At 35.2% G+C, this 18973-nt stretch overlaps 1 protein-coding gene across 6 annotated transcripts in view; it reads left to right on the top strand.

Moving 5' to 3' along the window:
* Tut4 (terminal uridylyl transferase 4) overlaps window positions 1–18973 on the top strand; it is a 107418-nt gene that overhangs the window by 54449 nt on the left and 33996 nt on the right. For all 6 annotated transcript variants that reach the window (XM_076934501.1, XM_034502744.2, XM_076934500.1 and 3 more), the window contains exons 14-20: window positions 825–975; window positions 2695–2781; window positions 5383–5486; window positions 9565–9622; window positions 9712–9815; window positions 13747–13836; window positions 15375–15488. In XM_076934501.1, the coding sequence (XP_076790616.1) occupies window positions 825–975; window positions 2695–2781; window positions 5383–5486; window positions 9565–9622; window positions 9712–9815; window positions 13747–13836; window positions 15375–15488 (708 nt within the window). The remainder of the gene's footprint in view (window positions 1–824; window positions 976–2694; window positions 2782–5382; window positions 5487–9564; window positions 9623–9711; window positions 9816–13746; window positions 13837–15374; window positions 15489–18973) is intronic.

Here is an 18973-nt window from a genome sequence, read left to right as displayed (position 1 = left end):
GAGGCCAGAAGAGGTTTGTCTGTTTTTCTGGGACTGGAGTTACAGATGGTTTTGAGCTGTTTTGTAGGTTCTAGGAATCAAGTCCAGGTTCTCTGCAAGACCACCCAGTGCCTTTAATCCTGAGCCACCTCTCCTGTCCCCTTTTTATAATTTGAATCAGAGTTTATGGCTATGTAAATGTCCAAGGTGATGTTGGAGGGAAACTCTTTAGGCACTGATAGTAACAATGAGGGGACAGGGATCTTTCTTAAATATGTGTGCTTTTTGTAACTTGTTGGCTTAAGTGTTTACTATTTAACTCATCTGTCTGGTGTTCTGCTCTTTCAACTTGGGTTCCATTCCCAGCACCTATACAGTACCTCACAGTCAGCTGTAACTCTGGTTTCTGTGGATCCAATTCCTTCTAACTTAAGGGAACCAGTGTGCAAATGGTGCACAAGTACACTTGTAGGCAATACACCCATACATATAAAATAAAATAAAGATAATGATTGTGTTGGGGGGAAAACCCAGACAAATAAATAAATATATTGTATATGCTTTCTTTTGGGAGTTGATCAAGTTTGAATAATATAAACCTTTTGTATTGCCTATTAATTTCTGAGTAAACTGTTTATTATGTGATTTTAATGGGAGAGGAAGCAGTTAAAACAAATTTTTATATTAATTGCATTTCATAACTTTTTACAAAAATCTCCTGAATTGAGTAGGATAACCGAATTGAGTTAACTACTTAGTGTTTGTTGCTGCTATATTAGATCTGCTTTCTAAGTGATGAAATAACTTCAAAAAGTTCATTAGATTTTTTTTTAACCATTATTTAGCCGCCAACAATAGTATGCAGCATCTGCAAAAAGGATGGCCATTCAAAAAATGATTGCCCAGAGGATTTCAGGAAAATTGATCTAAAACCTCTACCACCAATGACAAACAGATTTCGAGAAATACTTGATTTAGTATGTAAAAGATGTTTTGGTAAGTGTTTGTGTGTGTGTGTGTGTGTGTGTGTGTGTGTGTGTGTGTGTGTTAACATTTAATCATGTTAAGGTAAACCTCAAAGGAATCAAATTCAAAGAAAACTAGGTTTATTTTGGTTCAGAGTTTAAGGGATTTAGTCTAGGACCTATTGGTTTTGTCAACTTTGTGCCTATGCTGAAGCAGTATATGGTAGCAAATGTATATGGTGTAGCAAAACCATTTCTCTTTGCTATGCAGAAGAGAAGAGGAAGTGGATAGGATTCCAGTATTTCCCTCTTCAAGGACATGTCTTCTATGACTGAAGACTTCCTACTATTATTATACCTCTTAAAGATTCCATTTCAATAGCATCCTGCTCTAGGACAAAGTCTCTTTTTAACACAAGTAGTTAACTAAAGCATAACATGTATGTCTATTATACATACTATACATGTGTACACATGTATAGAATAGTCTTACAGCCTCATACCAACAAAACAGAACCCTGAAACTATTTCATTTTCCCTCTCTACTGTAAGTACTCACTTTTATTAATATTACTAATTTCATTTTAAAAATTATTTTATGCATATGGGTATTTTGCCTTCAAGTATATCTGTATACCAAATTTGTGTAGAGACCTCAGAGGCTAAAAGAGAGTCCATATGTGCTGTGATGCTCCCACTTCTTCCATACAAGAAAATAAATAAACAAACATTCATAAAAACAAAGAAAGGATACTCTGGGGAGCCACCATCGATGTCCAGGGGATTAAACCTGGGTCCTCTCGAATAGTAGCCAGTGCTCTGCTCCACGGAGTCATCACTCCAGCCGGATACATTTCCATTCATTAAAGCAAATGCTGATTTAATTAATTATAACAGACTTTTAAGTAAATTCTTACATTATTTTCATTACTGTACAGAGACTTGAGGATTTGTCTTTGGAGAAGGGGTGAGGGACACATGTACACATGTTCTTATGACATTTGTATGATCCAGTTGGGAAGGAAAAAGTAATATAAATGAAGACTGGAAAACTGCAAGAACATTAGAAAATCATTTTCTAGTTTGTGGCAGGCAATTTTTTTGGTTTTTTTGTTTTGTTTTGTTTTGGTTTTGGTTTTTGGGTTTTTGGGTTTTTGGTTTTTTTTTTTTTTTTTTTTTTTTTTGGTTTTTCGAGACAGGGTTTCTCTATGTAGCCCTGGCTGTCCTGGAACTCACTCTGTAGACCAGGCTGGCCTCGAACTCAGAAATCTGCCTGCCTCTGCCTCCCAAGTGCTGGGATTAAAGGCATGCGCCACCACCGCCCAGTGTGGCAGGCAATTTGAAATAGTAGATAAAGTAAATCAAGGTGAGGTGTCAAGGTTACAGGGAGGTAGATTAGTTTGTAGGAAAATGGAAATCTCGACAGGATTTAAGAGGGTGCTTGGGTAACTAAACGAACACATTGGGATGGAGGAAAATATGGGTGTGGGAAAGAGCTGAATATCTGAAGAAAACTATTAATTAGTTTCAAAAGGTAAATGCATTTGTAGGATATATGGAAAATTATCATGCAAAATATAAATATACTTTAAGTTTTTTTCTCTGTCTCCTTGTCCGTTCTCTAGTTTCATTTATGGGCTTAAAGTCATAAAAGTAAATAAGTAATAAAAATATTGCAGTCAAAATTTTTAGGTTAAAAACCTGAAAATTTTTTATTTTGTTCTTATATTTCTTCCTCTTTTTAATATAGATGAATTATCACCGCCTTGCTCTGAACAACACAACAGGGAACAAATTTTAATTGGCTTGGAAAAGTTTATTCAAAAAGAATATGATGGTATGTCATAGGCTAAACATTGGTTGTTATTGTTACTGTAATCACATAGTTTTGAGTTTGATTGACTTAAAAATGTTTAACTGTTATATATTATGTACTATCCTAGTTTCTGTGGCTGTATTACTAATAAAAGAGATAAAAACTGCTCTTATGAGTATATTTAAGACAGGATAGTAGTCAAGTTAAGAAATAAATATAAATATTTCAATAAAAAATTATATTAAAAGTATGGTGATAAAAGAAGTGATATGTTGGGTAGTAAATCCCTCATGAGTTATCATTTGAGTTGAATCTGTAAAATATGAAGGAACAAATTATATGAATTCCCAGAGAGAACATTATGTGAAGAAAGGATAGATACCAAGACTTAGATTATATCTGACATGTTTAGAGACCAACTGGGAGGTCCAGTACTTTTGGATTGGAATATGCAAGATAGGTTGTAGATAGAAAGACGAGGTCACAGAGGTATTTTAAGGGCTAGATCATTAGAACCTTTTAGACATTTTATAGAAGGACTTTTAATGAAAGCCGTATAGAATTTGTAGCATTAAATGATACAATCTCAGTAAACAGATTATAGCACTATGAGAGTACAAGCAAGAACTTTGCAGAGAACTTTTGCAGAGAACATAAGTACAGATGAAGCACAGTAGTGCCAGAGGTTAAGTGGTCAGAATCGGGTTATGTTTGAAGATAGAACTAATAGGAATTGCTGAAGCATGTCTAATGTAAAGGAAAAGGAAGAAACCATGCATGATTTGAAGGCTTTTGCTCCAAAATATCAGAATAGACAGTTTTGTTATTGTTTTTTAGCATGAGAATGAAGATTTAAGAATTTTGTGATTAAATATTTTAGAAAAGGATATTTATAGTAATTTATTTAGGGCTGGTAATGTTTGTAAGCGTGAGGGCCTGAGTTTCATTCCCAGAATCAGTGTAAAAACATAGGGTGTAGGGTCTGGAGAGATACCTCGGTGGTTGAGAACACTTGTTCTTCCAGACAACCTGAGTTTGGTTCTTAGTACTAGTATTCAGTAGACTATAACTCTAGCTCTAGGAGATTCAACACTTTCTTTTGGTCACTACAGGGACTTTCATGCTTGTATGCACACAATGTACTCATGTGTGCAAACATTTGTAACCACAGTACTGAAGACCTGTTCCTAGTGCTCACTAATCAGCTATCCTAAACAAATTGATGAAGGCCAGGCCAATCTTAAGTCTCTCCACTCCCTTTTACATAAAACTCACATTCAATTTTATTTGATCATCATAGCCTCTTTTTTATGAATATATTATATATTTGAAAATTAAAGTCTCATGAGGCCTTGCTAATCCCTTTTATGTGCTGCTGAAGTGAGCACTATAGTTTCCTTTTATCATTCTTAGTTATCATTGAAATTTAATCAGTACTGCATGGAAGATTGTTTTCAGAGCATGGGATTTGTTGTCTAACTATGTAATTAAAGGCCAACGAGATGGCTCAGCAGATGAAGGCACTTGCCACCAAGTCTGACAATCTGAGTTCAATCTCTGGGACCTATATAGTAAAAAAAGACATCCAACCCACACAAGTTGTCTTCTGTCTAGATGTGCATATTGCATGCTCCCACTAATAAATAAATAAACAAATAAATAAATAAATAAAATTTAAATGTGTAATTAAACTTGTAAGTTACAGCTTGTTTGAGAGAGTGTTATTGGAGAACTCTTAAATGAAAAGGAACAACTATAATAGGATTTATATCTAGTGAATTGAACTGACTATGGGAAGAAAATTAACCCTATATATTGAGGTGATAATTTAAAAGTACTTGAATTGTACACTGAAAGAACTAGTTTACTTTAAAGAGATGAGTTATCAAATATTGAGGGTATCCTTTGGTACCAGTGTTGAAGAACAACATTAGATGGTAGATGTTGAGTTGGAAGAAGCTGAAGCTCTTAGGATTGACTTGTGCAGGTTGAGCATGGTATTAAAAGATGTCCTACTTTTCTGGTGAGTATCTAAATAGATAGTAATACTGTTTGCCAAGAGTTAGTGTATTAGTTACTTGTCTCCTTGCTTTATACCTGAGAAAAGCACTTTTAAGGAAGGATGGAAGGATTTATTTTGGCTTACAGTTTCAGAGATTAGAGTCTTTCATGGCAGCAGGAACAGGGCACAGTGTGTCCAGGTAGGAAGCAAGAAATGGTGATTATTTGTGTTCAGCCTAATCTCTACTTTTTATTCAGTCCATGGAATCATATCAACCACATTAAGGATGCATAATCTACCTCAGGTATCATAATCTAGATAATTTCTCATAAACATGTTTAGCTATCCCCCATAAAACTGACTATCATATTAACTTTATCAATCACAGCTGGGATGATAGCAATAGTAGTAGGTCTGTATGAAGTAGTTTACTCCTGGGCAATTTATGGTATGTTGAAAAGAAAAAAGCAGTTAGCTGCTTGGGTGTAAGAACCTAAGTAAAAGATCCTAGCTGGGGTTGGATGTTTTGGAATTTCTCAGTGTATCATTTTATGTTAGGCTATTAGTAGATGTTAGATGAGTCCTCTAACCTACTTATTGACTTATTTTCCTGAGCTTAGAAAAAGCAAGATTGTGCTTATTTGGTTCTTCTAAGAATGGATTTGGATTCCGTGATAGTGATCTGGATATTTGTATGACTCTGGAAGGCCATGAAAATGCAGAGGTAAGAGGTAGTATTTGGAAAGGATTTGAAAGTTTGTTTTTGTCTAATAGTAAATTTGTTTTAGTTTTATGTGTTATATTTATTATATATAGTACAATTCTTTTTATTAGTGTGTAAGGAGTGCTTGAGATGTAGAAGCATTAGCATTATCAATTTAGAAAATACCTAAACTCAGCTACTATGGAAATCTATTTTTTAAAAAATGTTCAGAATTAAAATAAATTTAATATTTATCGTGTTTTAATGTAACAACTAGGTCTTTTAGACAAGTGTCTAGAAATGAATTGGGTGAAAAAGTTAGTTTACCATAAGTTGGAATTTTTTCATTAGAACCAATGAGAAACTGGTAGTAAGCAAATAGAAGTTGTGTCTCTTCCTCACTCTTCCCCCACCCCCCGTTATATACTTTGTTTTTCTCTGTGTTATGTACTCTGTAAGTAGAAAATACAGGTAGTCATCTAATTTGTAAATGGATTATACTGTTACCCCCTTGCTGTTATATACTCTGTAAGTAGAAAATACAGGCAGTCATCTAATATAAATAAATTCTATTCTAAAAATTAATTATAATTTTGAGGCACTGACATCTTTTTCATAGAAGAAATATTCTATTGATTGAGGGTGAGAAACTTTATTTTGGGTGGGGTGGGGAAGTAACATTTATTGAATTGCTGTATACACTTATACATGCCTTATCTCTTTTCATTTTTCATCCATTTTGAGGTAGATATAATTACCCCATTTTCTTAGTGTATCACTTTGTGTTAAGGAGACTGAAGCTTTGAAAGGCAAACTGGGGGCTGTAGAGATAATACAGCAAGTAAAGATGCTTGTGTCTAAGCCTGAGACCATGTGCATGATAGAAGAAGGGAACTAGCTTTAGCAGGTTGTCCTCTGACTTCCATGTGTAGTGTGATGCTCCCACTTCTTCCATACAAGTCAGTAAATAAACATTAATAATAACAGAAGAAATAAATGAAGGAATGAAAGGAAGGAAGGAAGAAACAAACAAACAAACAGTCAAACAAAGAGGAAAGACAAACTAGTTTATTTAACTTCAGGTTGCTCACCTTGTAAATGTTGAGCCAGAATTTGTATCTAGGGCTGTGTAGTCATGGATTTATGTTCTTCCTATTATATCTCTTTTTTTTGGGGGGGGGGGTGACTTTCTATTATATCTCACTACCTCTCTGTAATTTTTTTTAGCCCATAGTGTAACTTCATATAGTATTAATAGTAATATAGAACCTAACCACTAGTTTTTGATGTTGAAAGCTCTCTGAATAATCTTGAGATGGAAACAGCCATTTTATGCAGTGTGAGAGTCTCAGCATTGGGGATGGGCAAACTTTCCTCTTCTGATTCCAGACTTTGGTCTTGTTCATGAGAGTGTCTAAGTTCCAGTGAAAGAAGGGACTGATTGGGTAAGGAAGAAGTATCTCAGGCCATTGTTGGAGCAATTAGAAAAGGAGTAGACCCCTGTAGAGATATTCGACAAATGTATCTATTGGCTTTCTTTTATCAATAATTGTGTGTGTGTCTCAGGTAAAACACAGTGGCTACAATATTGCCAGTGCACCAGGCTAGTAATTTTGGTTTCATTTTTATCTATGCTGTGCTGTGTTGTACTGTAATCTGCTATGTTATTGCTCTGCTGCATTATGATAGGGTATCCTGTAGACCAGTCTGGCCTACAACTTACCCTCCTGACTCCTAATCCTTTGTATTCCCTTAGATTGAACCCAGAACTGTGTGTATGTTGAGCATTCTGTACCTGAGCCATATTCCCAGTCCTGTTGTGGTATTTATGTTTCAAAATTAGGAACCATTTGTAAGATCGGAACAAGGGCAAGCTTTTTTGGCATTTGTAGTAGTATCAATATACCTATTGTTAGAAAATAATTCATAAGCTGGAGAGATTGCTCAGTAGTTAAAAGTGTTTATTACTTACTCTTCCAAGGACCCAAGTTTGTATCATAGCACGCAAGTCAGACAGCTCAAAAACCATCTGTAACTCCAGTTCCAGGGAACTGAAGACCTTGAGCCACCTTAGGCACCCAAACATGTAGCACATGTACATGCACAAGCACACTCACCCATCCATACTCAAATACACATGATTAAAAAAATAAATCTTTAAAAGGAAAGAATCCAGCAGAACAGTGCAGCTGTGTTTCTGAGGCAGTTCTTCCAGAAAATGATTTTAAAATTAGTAGGCCTGAGATGACAGTGATGTCTTGTATATCCTTTTTTCTGACTCTTAAGATATTGTCATTTTAAAAATTATTATTGTTATTAATAAATAATATTAATAATTACCATTTATTATTATGTGTACATATGTGTCTGAGAATGAAAACTTTTGGAATAGGAAAGAGAGATTTAGATATCTTTGTTAACATCAATGTTTAGACATTAATTGTATATGTATTGGGAAGGTGAAGACAATTATAATGAAAATATTTTATGAGCTAGTATTAAATCTTTAAAACTATATCAGAATTATATATCTTACACAGTAAACAGCAGTTATCTCTCATTTTAGTGTATGTGAATTAGTAACTAATGATTCCTTTGAAATCCTCAAATTTAGCTGCATATACTCTCTCTTATAATGAAGGAATATATGTTGAATATATATAAAAGTGATTTGATAATGATAATTGAGACTGATTTATTTTAATAGTCTTTAGCTTAGTACAGCTAATTTAATTTGTAATTTTTTTAAAAAATTACTTTATTTATTTCATGTATATGAGTACACTGTAGCTGTCTTCAGACACACCAGAAGAGGGCATCAGAACCCGTTACAGATGGTTGTGAGCCACCATGTGGTTGCTGGGAATTGAACTCAGGACCTCTGGAAGAGCAGTCAGTGCTCTTAACCACTGAGCCATCTCATAGCTCCTAGTACAGCTAATTTATAAAGCTGTTATTCTCTATGTTTTTTTTTTTTTTATTGCCATACCAATTTTGCTGTCTCTGCTTTTAAAAAAATAAGATTTAAATTTGCAGAGGGATGAATTTCCTAGAGTAAGTTGGTACTGTAGTTATAGAATTATACTTATATACTTCATCAACAAAGTAATACCTGAGGTAGGGTACATGTTTTTAATCCTAGCACTTGTAGGGAGGGGAGAGGCAGAAGGATCTCTGAGTTCGAGGCTAGACTGGTTTACAAGAGTTTTCCAGAATAGTCTAGGCTACGTAGAGAGACCCTGTCTCAAAACCACAAAATTTAACAAAACTCATAGAGTATATAATGATGACAGAGACGACAACTATGATGATGATGAATTTTTTTAGAACAGGTTTTAGGTACTTCTCCAGCAACTCTGCAGAGCAGAGTCTTATTATCTTGGTTTTATAGAGTAGTAGTGTGATGCTGGGGGATGTCAAGGATCAGTCATGCAGACAGCTAATACTTTAAAATTAGGATCTAGGTTTGTCTAATGTCAATGTAGTTGTTTTGTTTTGAATGAGAGAGTTATTGAATATGTAGGATCAGGACTAAAGCAATAAAATAGTAAGTAAACTGACCAAATGTTCTGACTGGGATTCTCTTTTCAAAGGGTCCTGCTATTTTGGTTACCCTGGCTTTTCTGGTAGTTTCTGCTGAATTATTATATGTCTGATACTACACTCTTCTTATTATTAATATTATTTATTTATTTTGCTGCTTACTATTTTATTCTCTTACTCCCACTTACTATATTCTTAATAAATCCTCTCATTTAAAACCAAAGGAATGGATATCAGATAACTTTAAAAACATATTCATATATTGAAAATTGTGTTATTCTTTTCATGCTTTTCAGACTTCAGTCTCTGTGTGAATAACCTTGGGATCTTTCTAGAATACAGTTATAATTACTTAGAGTGGAAAAGGGCCTGAGCTTCTGCATTTCTACCAGGCTCCAAGTTTATGTTAATGATGTGAGTCTTTGAATGCTTATTTAGTTCACAAGTATAGAGCCTCAGTATGATTAGAAATTTTAAGTGCTAGTATTAAATGCTTTGGTCAAAGTAGAATTTATAGTAGGACAAATTGAATTCCACTTTATTTATTTATTTACAGAAATTAAACTGTAAGGAAATAATTGAAAATTTGGCGAAAATTCTTAAAAGGCATCCAGGTAAAATTTCATATCTTTATTACAAATAAGACTTTTTAGCATTATAAAGATGATTTAATTCTTCTAAGTTTTTGTTCCCCAACCCTCAGGTTTAAGAAACATTCTGCCTATAACTACTGCCAAAGTGCCTATTGTAAAATTTGAACACAGAAGAAGTGGACTAGAAGGTGATATCAGTTTATATAACACATTGGTGAGTTTTTCTTTTCGGCCCAGCCAGTTCTAATTATACTTTTAATTTTTTACTTAAAATTATTTTTATATTTTAAGTATATATATTTATATTTGAAATGTAACTACATCCTTTTCTCTCTTTCCTTTCCTCCCACTCTTCCCATATACCCCTGTTCTTTCCACAAATTGGTGATATCCATTTCTTTAATTGTTGTTTATGTATATATTTGTTTGTATGTATGTATGTATGTATGTATGTATGTATATTCCTAAATACACAAATACAACCTACTCAGTTTGTATAAAGTTCTTATATGTGCATGAATTCAGAACCAATCAGTTGATATTAGATAACCAATTTGAGGATTTTTCTCGAGGGAAGACTATTTTCCTGTTCTTAGTATTTCTTAGTTGCCTGTAGTCTTCCTTCTAGAGTTAAGGCCCCATAAAATTTCCCCCTTTTATGTTAGAGTATCTATTTGTATAGTCCTTGTTTAGTCTTATTTTGGCAGCCATGTTGATGATATTTTATGACATTTCTAGGAAATGTCCTGCTCCTTGGGTCCTAAAATCTTCCTGTCTTCTTCTGCTATGATTTCTGAGCCTTAGGTTCAGGAGTTGTGTTGTAGGTGTGTCAGTATAGGATTGGGCTTCATTCACATGGTTACTTGTTCCCTACATTTGATTGGTTTTGGTTTTCTGCAGTGATCTCCATCTGTTACAAAGAGACATTCCTGTCTATACAAGACCTATAGACAAGACCTGTCTATACCTTTTCTGGGTAGAACGGTACTTAGAATGTAGTTGGGAACTATGCTCATTTAGTGAATGGGCTCTCCTCCAAGTTCCATGAATTCACTGGCAATGAATTCACTAGCCGATTCATTGGCCAAGTTTCCAATACCAGGTATAGTTTCTATCTTGTTGAGCTGGCCTTCAGAATTAGAGAAAATTAGGGAAACATTGGTTACTGCCAAGGAATGCTATTGCACCCTTGATATCTTGACATGCTTGTTATTATATTAGTTCATAGCCATCGATAGCTGAATAAGAAGCTTTTGTGGAACTTTCTGGTCAGAACTGGAGTGGAGCTGGGCGATGGTGGCGCACGCCTTTAATCCCAGCACTTGGGAGGCAGAGGCTGACTGATTTCTGAGTTCGAGGCCAGCCTGGTCTACAGAGTGAGTTCCAGGACAGCCAGGGCTACACAGAGAAACCCTGTCTCGAAAAACAAACAACAACAAAAAAAACCAAACAAACAAACAAACAAAAAAAAAAGAACTGGAGTGGATTTCGAAGTCCTGAGTCAGAACAACATGATGTCTTAAGCAGTAGGAAGTTAATGGCAACCTCTGGGAGATATAACCAAGGGCAACATTAATAGCCTATGTTTTGGACATTTCTTGGATAACCCTGACTAGCAACTTAATAGGGAGCATTTAAACTATATATGTGTTATATGTAATTTTAGGTAGATAATATGATTCCTATGACTTTTTCATACATCCTTACTGTTAGTTTATTCTTCTTTCTCCTTTTTCTGAACTATTCTCCCTTTTTTTTCAAAATCACTTATATTCTGCTATTTCTCTTGTTGCTGCTCTCCTCTCCCCATGGTCCCTTTTTACTTTCCTGGCTTCTGGAGTTACTGGAGGTTATATATTCACATCCGAAGATTTGAGCCTAGGAAACTTCACACAGGCGGGAACATGCAATGTTTATCTTTTTAGATCTGGATTATGTGAATTTTTTTTTTAGTTCTATCCATTTCCTTCCATGATTTCATTTTTCTTTACAGCTGAATACTATTCCCTAGTGTATGTGTGTATGTGCTACATTTACATTATCCATTTATCAGTTGAAGAACATTTTTGTTGTTATCATGTCCTGTCTGGTATGAATAGAATGGCAGTTATGATGGGTGATCAGATATTTTTGGAGTGGGATGTTGAGTCCTTTGGGCATATGCCAAGGAGGGGGTAGAGCTGGCTCAATGTGTAGATTTTTGAGATTTTCCCACACAGATTTCTAGAGAGTTGCAACATTTTGGAATTCCGGCGGTAGAGAATAGGAGTTCCCATATTCTCTCTAGCATTTATTGTTGATTGTTCTGTTGATCTTTGTTATTATGACTGGACTCAGACAAAATCTTAGAGTTTCTTTTTGTTTGTGGGTTTTTTTGCTCCTTATTTCTTTCCTTCCTTCCTTCCTTCCTTCCTTCCTTCCTTCCTTCCTTTTCCTCCCTTCCTCCCTCCCTTCTTTCCTTTCTCTCTCTCTCTCTCTCTCTCTCTCTCTCTCTCTCTCTCTCTCTCTCTCTCTCTCTGTCTCTGTCTCTGTGTCTGTCTCTCTTTCTTTCTTGAACTTTCTGAGCCTGATAGTGGCAGTGTATACCTTTAGGCGTAGCACTTGGGAGGCAGAGGCAGGTTGGATCTCTAAGTTTGAGGCCAGCCTGGTCTACAAAGCAAGTTTGAGGACAGCCATTACTACACAGAGAAACCCTGTCTTGAGAAACTAAAAAGACAAACAAACAAACAAAACCCAAAACAAAAAAATTTCAGATCCCAAGCCCATTTCTGAATGGATTGTTTTTTGCTTTGTTCTTACTATATTTTGAATTCTGTATATATTCTGAGTATTAAGCCTTTGTCATATTTACAGATGACAAAGATTCTTCCATTCTGTGGACTTACTCTTTAGTTGGTTGTTTCTTAGTTGCACAGAAGCTTTTTAGTTTTATGAGGTCCTCAATTGTTGGCTTAATTCCTGGGCAAATAGGGTCCTAATTAAGAAAGTCGTCTCCTACACCTGCATTCTGTAAGGTACTGCATACATTTTCTTCTAGTTGCAGTGGTCAGAATCCATGCAACTAGGCCTTTGATCCATTTGGAGTTAGTTTTTGTGAAAGGTGCTAGGTACTGGTTTAATTTCATTCCTCTGCATATGGACATACAGTTTTCCAGCACCATTTGTTGAAGATTCTTTTCTCCAGTTTATATTTTTGGTATTTTTCTCAACTATTAGATAGCTGTATTTAGGAATGCTCATGTTTAGCTCTTTAGTTTTTGTTCCATGGTCTACATGTCTTTTTTCATGCTGGTACCATATTGTTTTTATTATGTAATGTATCTTAATGTAATCTGTAATGTATCTTAATGTATCTGTAATGTATCTTAAGATCTGGAATTGTAATCCCTCCAGTATCACTTCTTTTGTTGAGGATTTTTTTTTTTTGGCTATCTGTGCTCTTTTGTGTTACTGTATACATTTTAGGATAGTTTATTTTTATAAAGAATGTTTTATTGGGTTTCATTGAATCTGTAAATGATTTTTTGGTAGAAAGTCATTTCCTTCCACAATATTAATTCTATCAATCCAGGTCCATAGCATGTCTAGTGTATTACCTTTTTCTTCAAAATTTTAGAGTTTACAATTTAGAAATTTTTCACCTCCTTGGTTAGGTTTATTCCTAGATGATTTATTTTCTTTCTTTGAGGCTATTGTAAACAGGAGGATGTCTGTGATTGCTTTCTCAGTGTTTGTTGTTTTACTTTTAATTTTAAAAGTTGACAGATACACTTCCCTGGTAGGGAAGAGACCATAATTGTGTAGGCGGCTTGTGCTGAATATGCTGACTATACCCTTGCAATTTCCGCAACGGTGGAAAACTTGACAGTATAATTAATTTGTGATAGTGGGGACACTACATTCCAGTTCTCCCTTACTTACTTAAAAAAAGTTGACAGATTGTTGATATGTTTAAAATTTTCAACTGTGAGTAATGTAAGGAAAAGTATTTTGATATTGGTTTCAGAGTGAAGCTGGTTTGTTTGACTAATTGATAGGAATTTTGTAATCTTGTTATACTATTTACAGTGTACTGCATCTTTTTACCTGATTGCTAAGTTTATTTAATGCATATTAAATGATTTCAATACATAATTATTTTTCAGGCTCAACACAACACAAGAATGCTAGCTACTTATGCAGCTATTGATCCTAGAGTACAGTACTTGGGATATACTATGAAAGTGTTTGCTAAGGTACTTATTCAGAAGTTAAAACGTTGTCTTGTTATAATACTTGTGATAGCTAAAGTGAAATATTCTTAATTTTATTATTTAGTTTTTCTTTTTGTCTTTTTTTTTTCTCTTCTAAGATAGGGTCTTACTGTGTTTCTTTCATTTAGGTGATCTTGCTGTTTTAATATTTTGAGTTGTATCTGACTGAGCTTTTACTGTGTAATTCTTTAATTTATTTATTTATGTTTTTAAATTTATTTTTGTTATAGGGTCTTAATTACATAGCTCCAGCTGTCCTGAAACTTGCTGTGTAGACTAGGCTGGCCTCAAACTCAAAGAGATCCTTCTGCCTCTGCCTCTGCCTCTGCCTCTGCCTCTTAAGGGCTGGGATTAAAGGAGTATACTACCAAGTCTGGTTGGTAAAAAGAAATGACCCACAGGCTCCCAGGATTGGTGCGTCTCTGCTCCACAGTGCTGGATTTACAGGCATATGCATGCCTTCTGAGCTTTTATGTGGAAATTGAGGGGTTTGAACTGAATTTCACAGCAATTGCTCTAATCCACTGAACCATTTTCCCAGTCCTTTTTTCAGTGGATATGGACTACTTTGTAAGGATATCTCTAATATTTTTCTCCTAAACTTTACTGATGAACTTATCTTTTTCCCGATGTCTTGTTATTATAATTATTCTAATTTTAAAATTCAATTTCTTAGTTTTTTTACAAATTTTTTTTTTTCTTTAAGGCAGGATTTCTCTGTATAGCCCTGGCTGTCCTGGAACTTACTCTATAGACCAGGCTGGCCTCTAACTCAGAAATCTGCCTGCCTCTGCCTCCCAAGTGCTGGGATTAAAGGTGTGCGCCACCACTGCCCGGCTATTTTACACATTTTTAAAGATAATTTTTGGAATGGAAATATCAGGGCATTTAAGTTTATTTTGCTTTTGTTATTTTGATATTGCCTAACTATTCTTCATAGAGTTTATATTAAACTGATCTTTAAAGAGTTGCCAGGCATGGTAATGTATCTTTAATCTAGGGAAGCAGAGTCAGGTGAATCTCTGTTAGAGATCAGTCTGGTCTACATAGTGAGTTCCAGATCAGCCATAGCTCCACAGAGAAAGAGAATCTTTGTCTTTAAAAAATGTTTTAAATAAATTAATATATATGAATGCTTTGCCTGCATGTAAGTATGTGCATCATTTGCCTGTTTGATATCTTCAGGGGGTTAGAAGACAAGTTGTGAATATCTTGCCACTAGAATTAAAAATGGTTGTGAGCCACCATGTGGGTAGTAGGAACTGAACCTGCATCTGTCTAAAAGAACAATAGTTGCTTTTAACCCTTGTTAGTCATGTCTTCATCTCCTTGTTATACTAATTTCTACATTTAGTTGTAATATATAAAAATGCCTATTTTCTCACATTTTCGTAATTTATTGTTAGTGAACTTCCAGATATCTTTCAGTTCAATGAGGTTTAAAATAAGATATCAGAGTAGACAGTGGTTTGTGGAATGAGTTTAATTTTTATTTGTAATTATGGTATTTTTTTTTTCAGCGCTGTGACATTGGAGATGCATCTCGGGGAAGTTTATCTTCATATGCTTATATCCTTATGGTGCTGTACTTTCTGCAGCAAAGAAAGCCACCAGTTATCCCAGTTCTACAAGAAGTAAGTGATTAAGAATATTGTAAAGCCCAAAGAAGTGGCTGATACCTATAGTCCCAACACTTGGGAGGTCAAAGAAAGAAGTGTAACCATTTGGAGTTTAAGGCGAGCCTGGGTTACATAGTGTGTTTCAGAACACACTAGGCAACTGAATGAGAACCTGTCTCAAAAAGAACTGTTGCCGGGCAGTGGTGGCGCAAGCCTTTAATCCCAGCACTTGGGAGGCAGAGGCAGGCGGATTTCTGAGTTCGAGGCCAGCCTGGTCTACAGAGTGAGTTCCAGGACAGCCAGGACTACACAGAGAAACCCTGTCTCGAAAAACCAAAAAAAAAAAAAAAAAACCAAAAAACCCAAAAAGAACTGTTACAGGTGTTTTTAAGCAAATCATGGATTTAAACAGGAGAGCTTGCTTGATGAGTTCATGATAGATTTTTCTGTCATGAATGTTCCAAGTTTTTTTTGTTAAAATTGCTATAATTAAAATAGTGAAGTTTTTGGGAAATTTTATTATTGGAGTGTATTGACTACTAGAGGAATTGTTGAGTATCTTCTGTAATATTTTAAATTTTTATAGTCATAGAATACTGAAAATAAGCTGGGCAGTGGTATAACATGCCTTTAATCTTACATGATAAGAGGCAGGCAGATTTGAGTTTGAGGTCAACCTGGTTTACAGAGTGAGTCTAGGACAGCCAGGGCTACACAGAGAGACCCTGTCTCCAAAAACCAAAATATTGCAGATATGCATAATCAAATTCCTGTAGCTCAGCACAAACTCATACATATCATAATAAGCTATCACATTGAAGCATGTATGTTTCTTCTCTCTAGAATATAGTTCCTCCTCCTGCTTGATAATGAAGTCTTATATACATACACTTGACAGTCTTGAGAAGTCTGGTAAAGAATATGCAGGAAGATTTTTCTTATTTCTTCTAAAGTCATATTAAGCATAAGAATGTACATTGAAAGGAGATTATCATGCTCATAAATTAGTGAGTCAGAGTCAGTTTCAGTAGCCAGTTTATGCCCTCCTCTCTGAAAGAGGTATAAAACTGTTTTTATTCTTCCATTTGCTTCTCCTATTTCTGGGAGAGTGGATTTGTCAGCATTAGAGAAGATCCAGTTCTGTATTGGTAGAAACATAAGTGTTTAGAGATGGGAGAGATATATCTGGAAAACTATATATTCTTTTTTTTTTTTTTTTCTTAAGCAGGGTTTGTTTATATAGTTCTAATTGTCCTCGAACTCACGGAGATCTGCCTCCCTCTGCCTCCCTTGGAATTAAAATTGTGTGCTTCTATGACTGGTTGGAAAACCACATATTCTGTTCTCACCTAAACTAGAATATGATGACAGAGAAAAAAAATGACAAAATACTAAGCCATGTGGTATAAGTATCTGATAGTCATCTTAAATTTTCAAATAGTCTCATAATTGACACAATTTTAGCAATACCTCCTTCCCATTTAAACAATCAGTAGCGGGGAAATAAAAATTAAATAGTTTCCCTAGGCAAAAACGCCTAACTACTATGTTGGTGCTATTATGTGTTTATATTTAAATTTTTGTGGTTCTGTGAATCAAATGTAGTGCCTCATATATACATAGTAGATGAGCGTTATGTAGCTGAGCCATAGTCCCCCAAAACATCTGTATTTTGATTAATTTCAGATCACAGCAAAATTGAGGAATAGGTAGAGATTTTTCATATTACCCTCATCTTGGCAGGCACATAGTCCTTCCCCCCTTATCAGCCTCACTTGAGTAATACATTGTTAAAATTGATGAATCTACAGTGACATCATAGTCATACCAAATTCATAATTTACATTGGGCTTGTATATCATGTAGATTTGAATAATACATGGGACAGTTTTCTTTTTTTGTTTTGTTTTTGTTTTCAAGACAGGGTTTCTCTGTGTAGCCCTGGCTGTCCTGGAACTCACTCTGTAGACCAGGCTGGCCTCGAACTCAGAAATCAGCCTGCCTCTGCCTCCCAAGTGCTGGGATTAAAGGCGTGCACCACCACTGCCTGGCAACAGTTTTCTTCTGAACTTGTCTTTGCTTTGTCTAGAGAGCATCCTTCCTGTCAATTCTTGGTAGTCACTGATCTTTTTATTTTTAGTCTTTTTAGTCCATAATTTTGTTTTCTTTGTGTAGAATATCAAGTAGCTGGGATCAGTCATGCCCACTATCTTTTTCTGTTTAACTCCTTTTTTCCTCCTCATTGTTTGAGTTATCTTTATATTAATGCAGTGAACTAAAAGAGTCTATAATAAATGCTATAGTTAAGCTTATGATTCTAGGGAGTATAGTTTAAAATTTGTTGGCCTTCTTCTTCTTTGTTAGCATATCATGTTTCATGTATGTGGTAGAGGAGGCTACTTATATTACAAACCAGGAAACAGAAACATTGTGAAACTGGGGTTCCATAGTTCACTTGTAGTTGTAGGACCTGTCCTCAAAACCTAATAATTTCCTATTTAAAAAAAAAATTAATAAGATCTTCATAGTATCATCTTGATGACCAAGTCTTTAACAGATTGTCCCAATTTCATTTTTGTACTATGATAAAATGTTTTAACAAAAAAGTAGCTTAGGGAGGAAAGGGTTTAGTTGGTTAAAATAATTTCAGCATTGGTCCATAATTTTGGGAAAGTCACAGCATCAGGAGCTTTAAGATGATCATGCCATATCCACAGAGAGGAGCAGAGAGAAATGAATACTTTTCATGCTTTCTGGTAGCTGTCTCCTAATATGAATAGTCTTTCCCCTCCCAACATCTAGGGAACAGACTATCAATCCATAATGGAATAGGTCCTTCTGCATCAATTAACAATTAAGACAGTCTTCCACAGACATGTCTACTGGCCAATCCTTGATTTAGGCAATCGTTTATTTATGTTCTCTATTAGAGATGATTCTGTGTTCTGACAGATTGACAGTTAATTTTCTGAAGGTTGGAGAGATGGCTCAGCAGTTAACAGCACTAGCTGCTTTTGTTGAATACCCAGATTCAGTTCCCAGAACTCATATGGCGGCTCACAATTGTTTGCAATTCCTATCTGTGACAGGGCATCTGATATCCTCTTCTGGCCTTCCTAGGCATCAGGCACACACATGGTACATAGACATTTGTGCAGGCAAAATACCCATACACATAAAATAAATGTTTAAAATTACTCTCACACACATGTACTTTGAGGGGAGAGCAGACTTACACATGTTCAAATTAAGTAATATGCATTTACAGTTTTTTTTAAACTGGTAGATTTCTTAACTCTATGTCAGTTTCTTTATCTAGGTACCCACTGAAGGACATCTTAGTTGCTTTTAAGTTTTGACCGTTATAGTGCAAATGATAGAAAGATCCATATGAATGAGTTTGTCTTGATGTACTTATATAATCCCAGCAGCTGGGGGGCTAAAGCTGAAGGATTGAAAGTCCAAGGCCAACTTGGGCTATGGAGCAAGACCTTATCTCA

The sequence above is a fragment of the Arvicanthis niloticus genome, chromosome 5 (genome assembly GCF_011762505.2).
Source record: "Arvicanthis niloticus isolate mArvNil1 chromosome 5, mArvNil1.pat.X, whole genome shotgun sequence".
NCBI lineage: Eukaryota > Metazoa > Chordata > Mammalia > Rodentia > Muridae > Arvicanthis > Arvicanthis niloticus.
The sequence above is the reverse complement of the archived record's forward strand: the minus strand, read 5'-3'. Positions and strand labels throughout refer to the sequence as shown.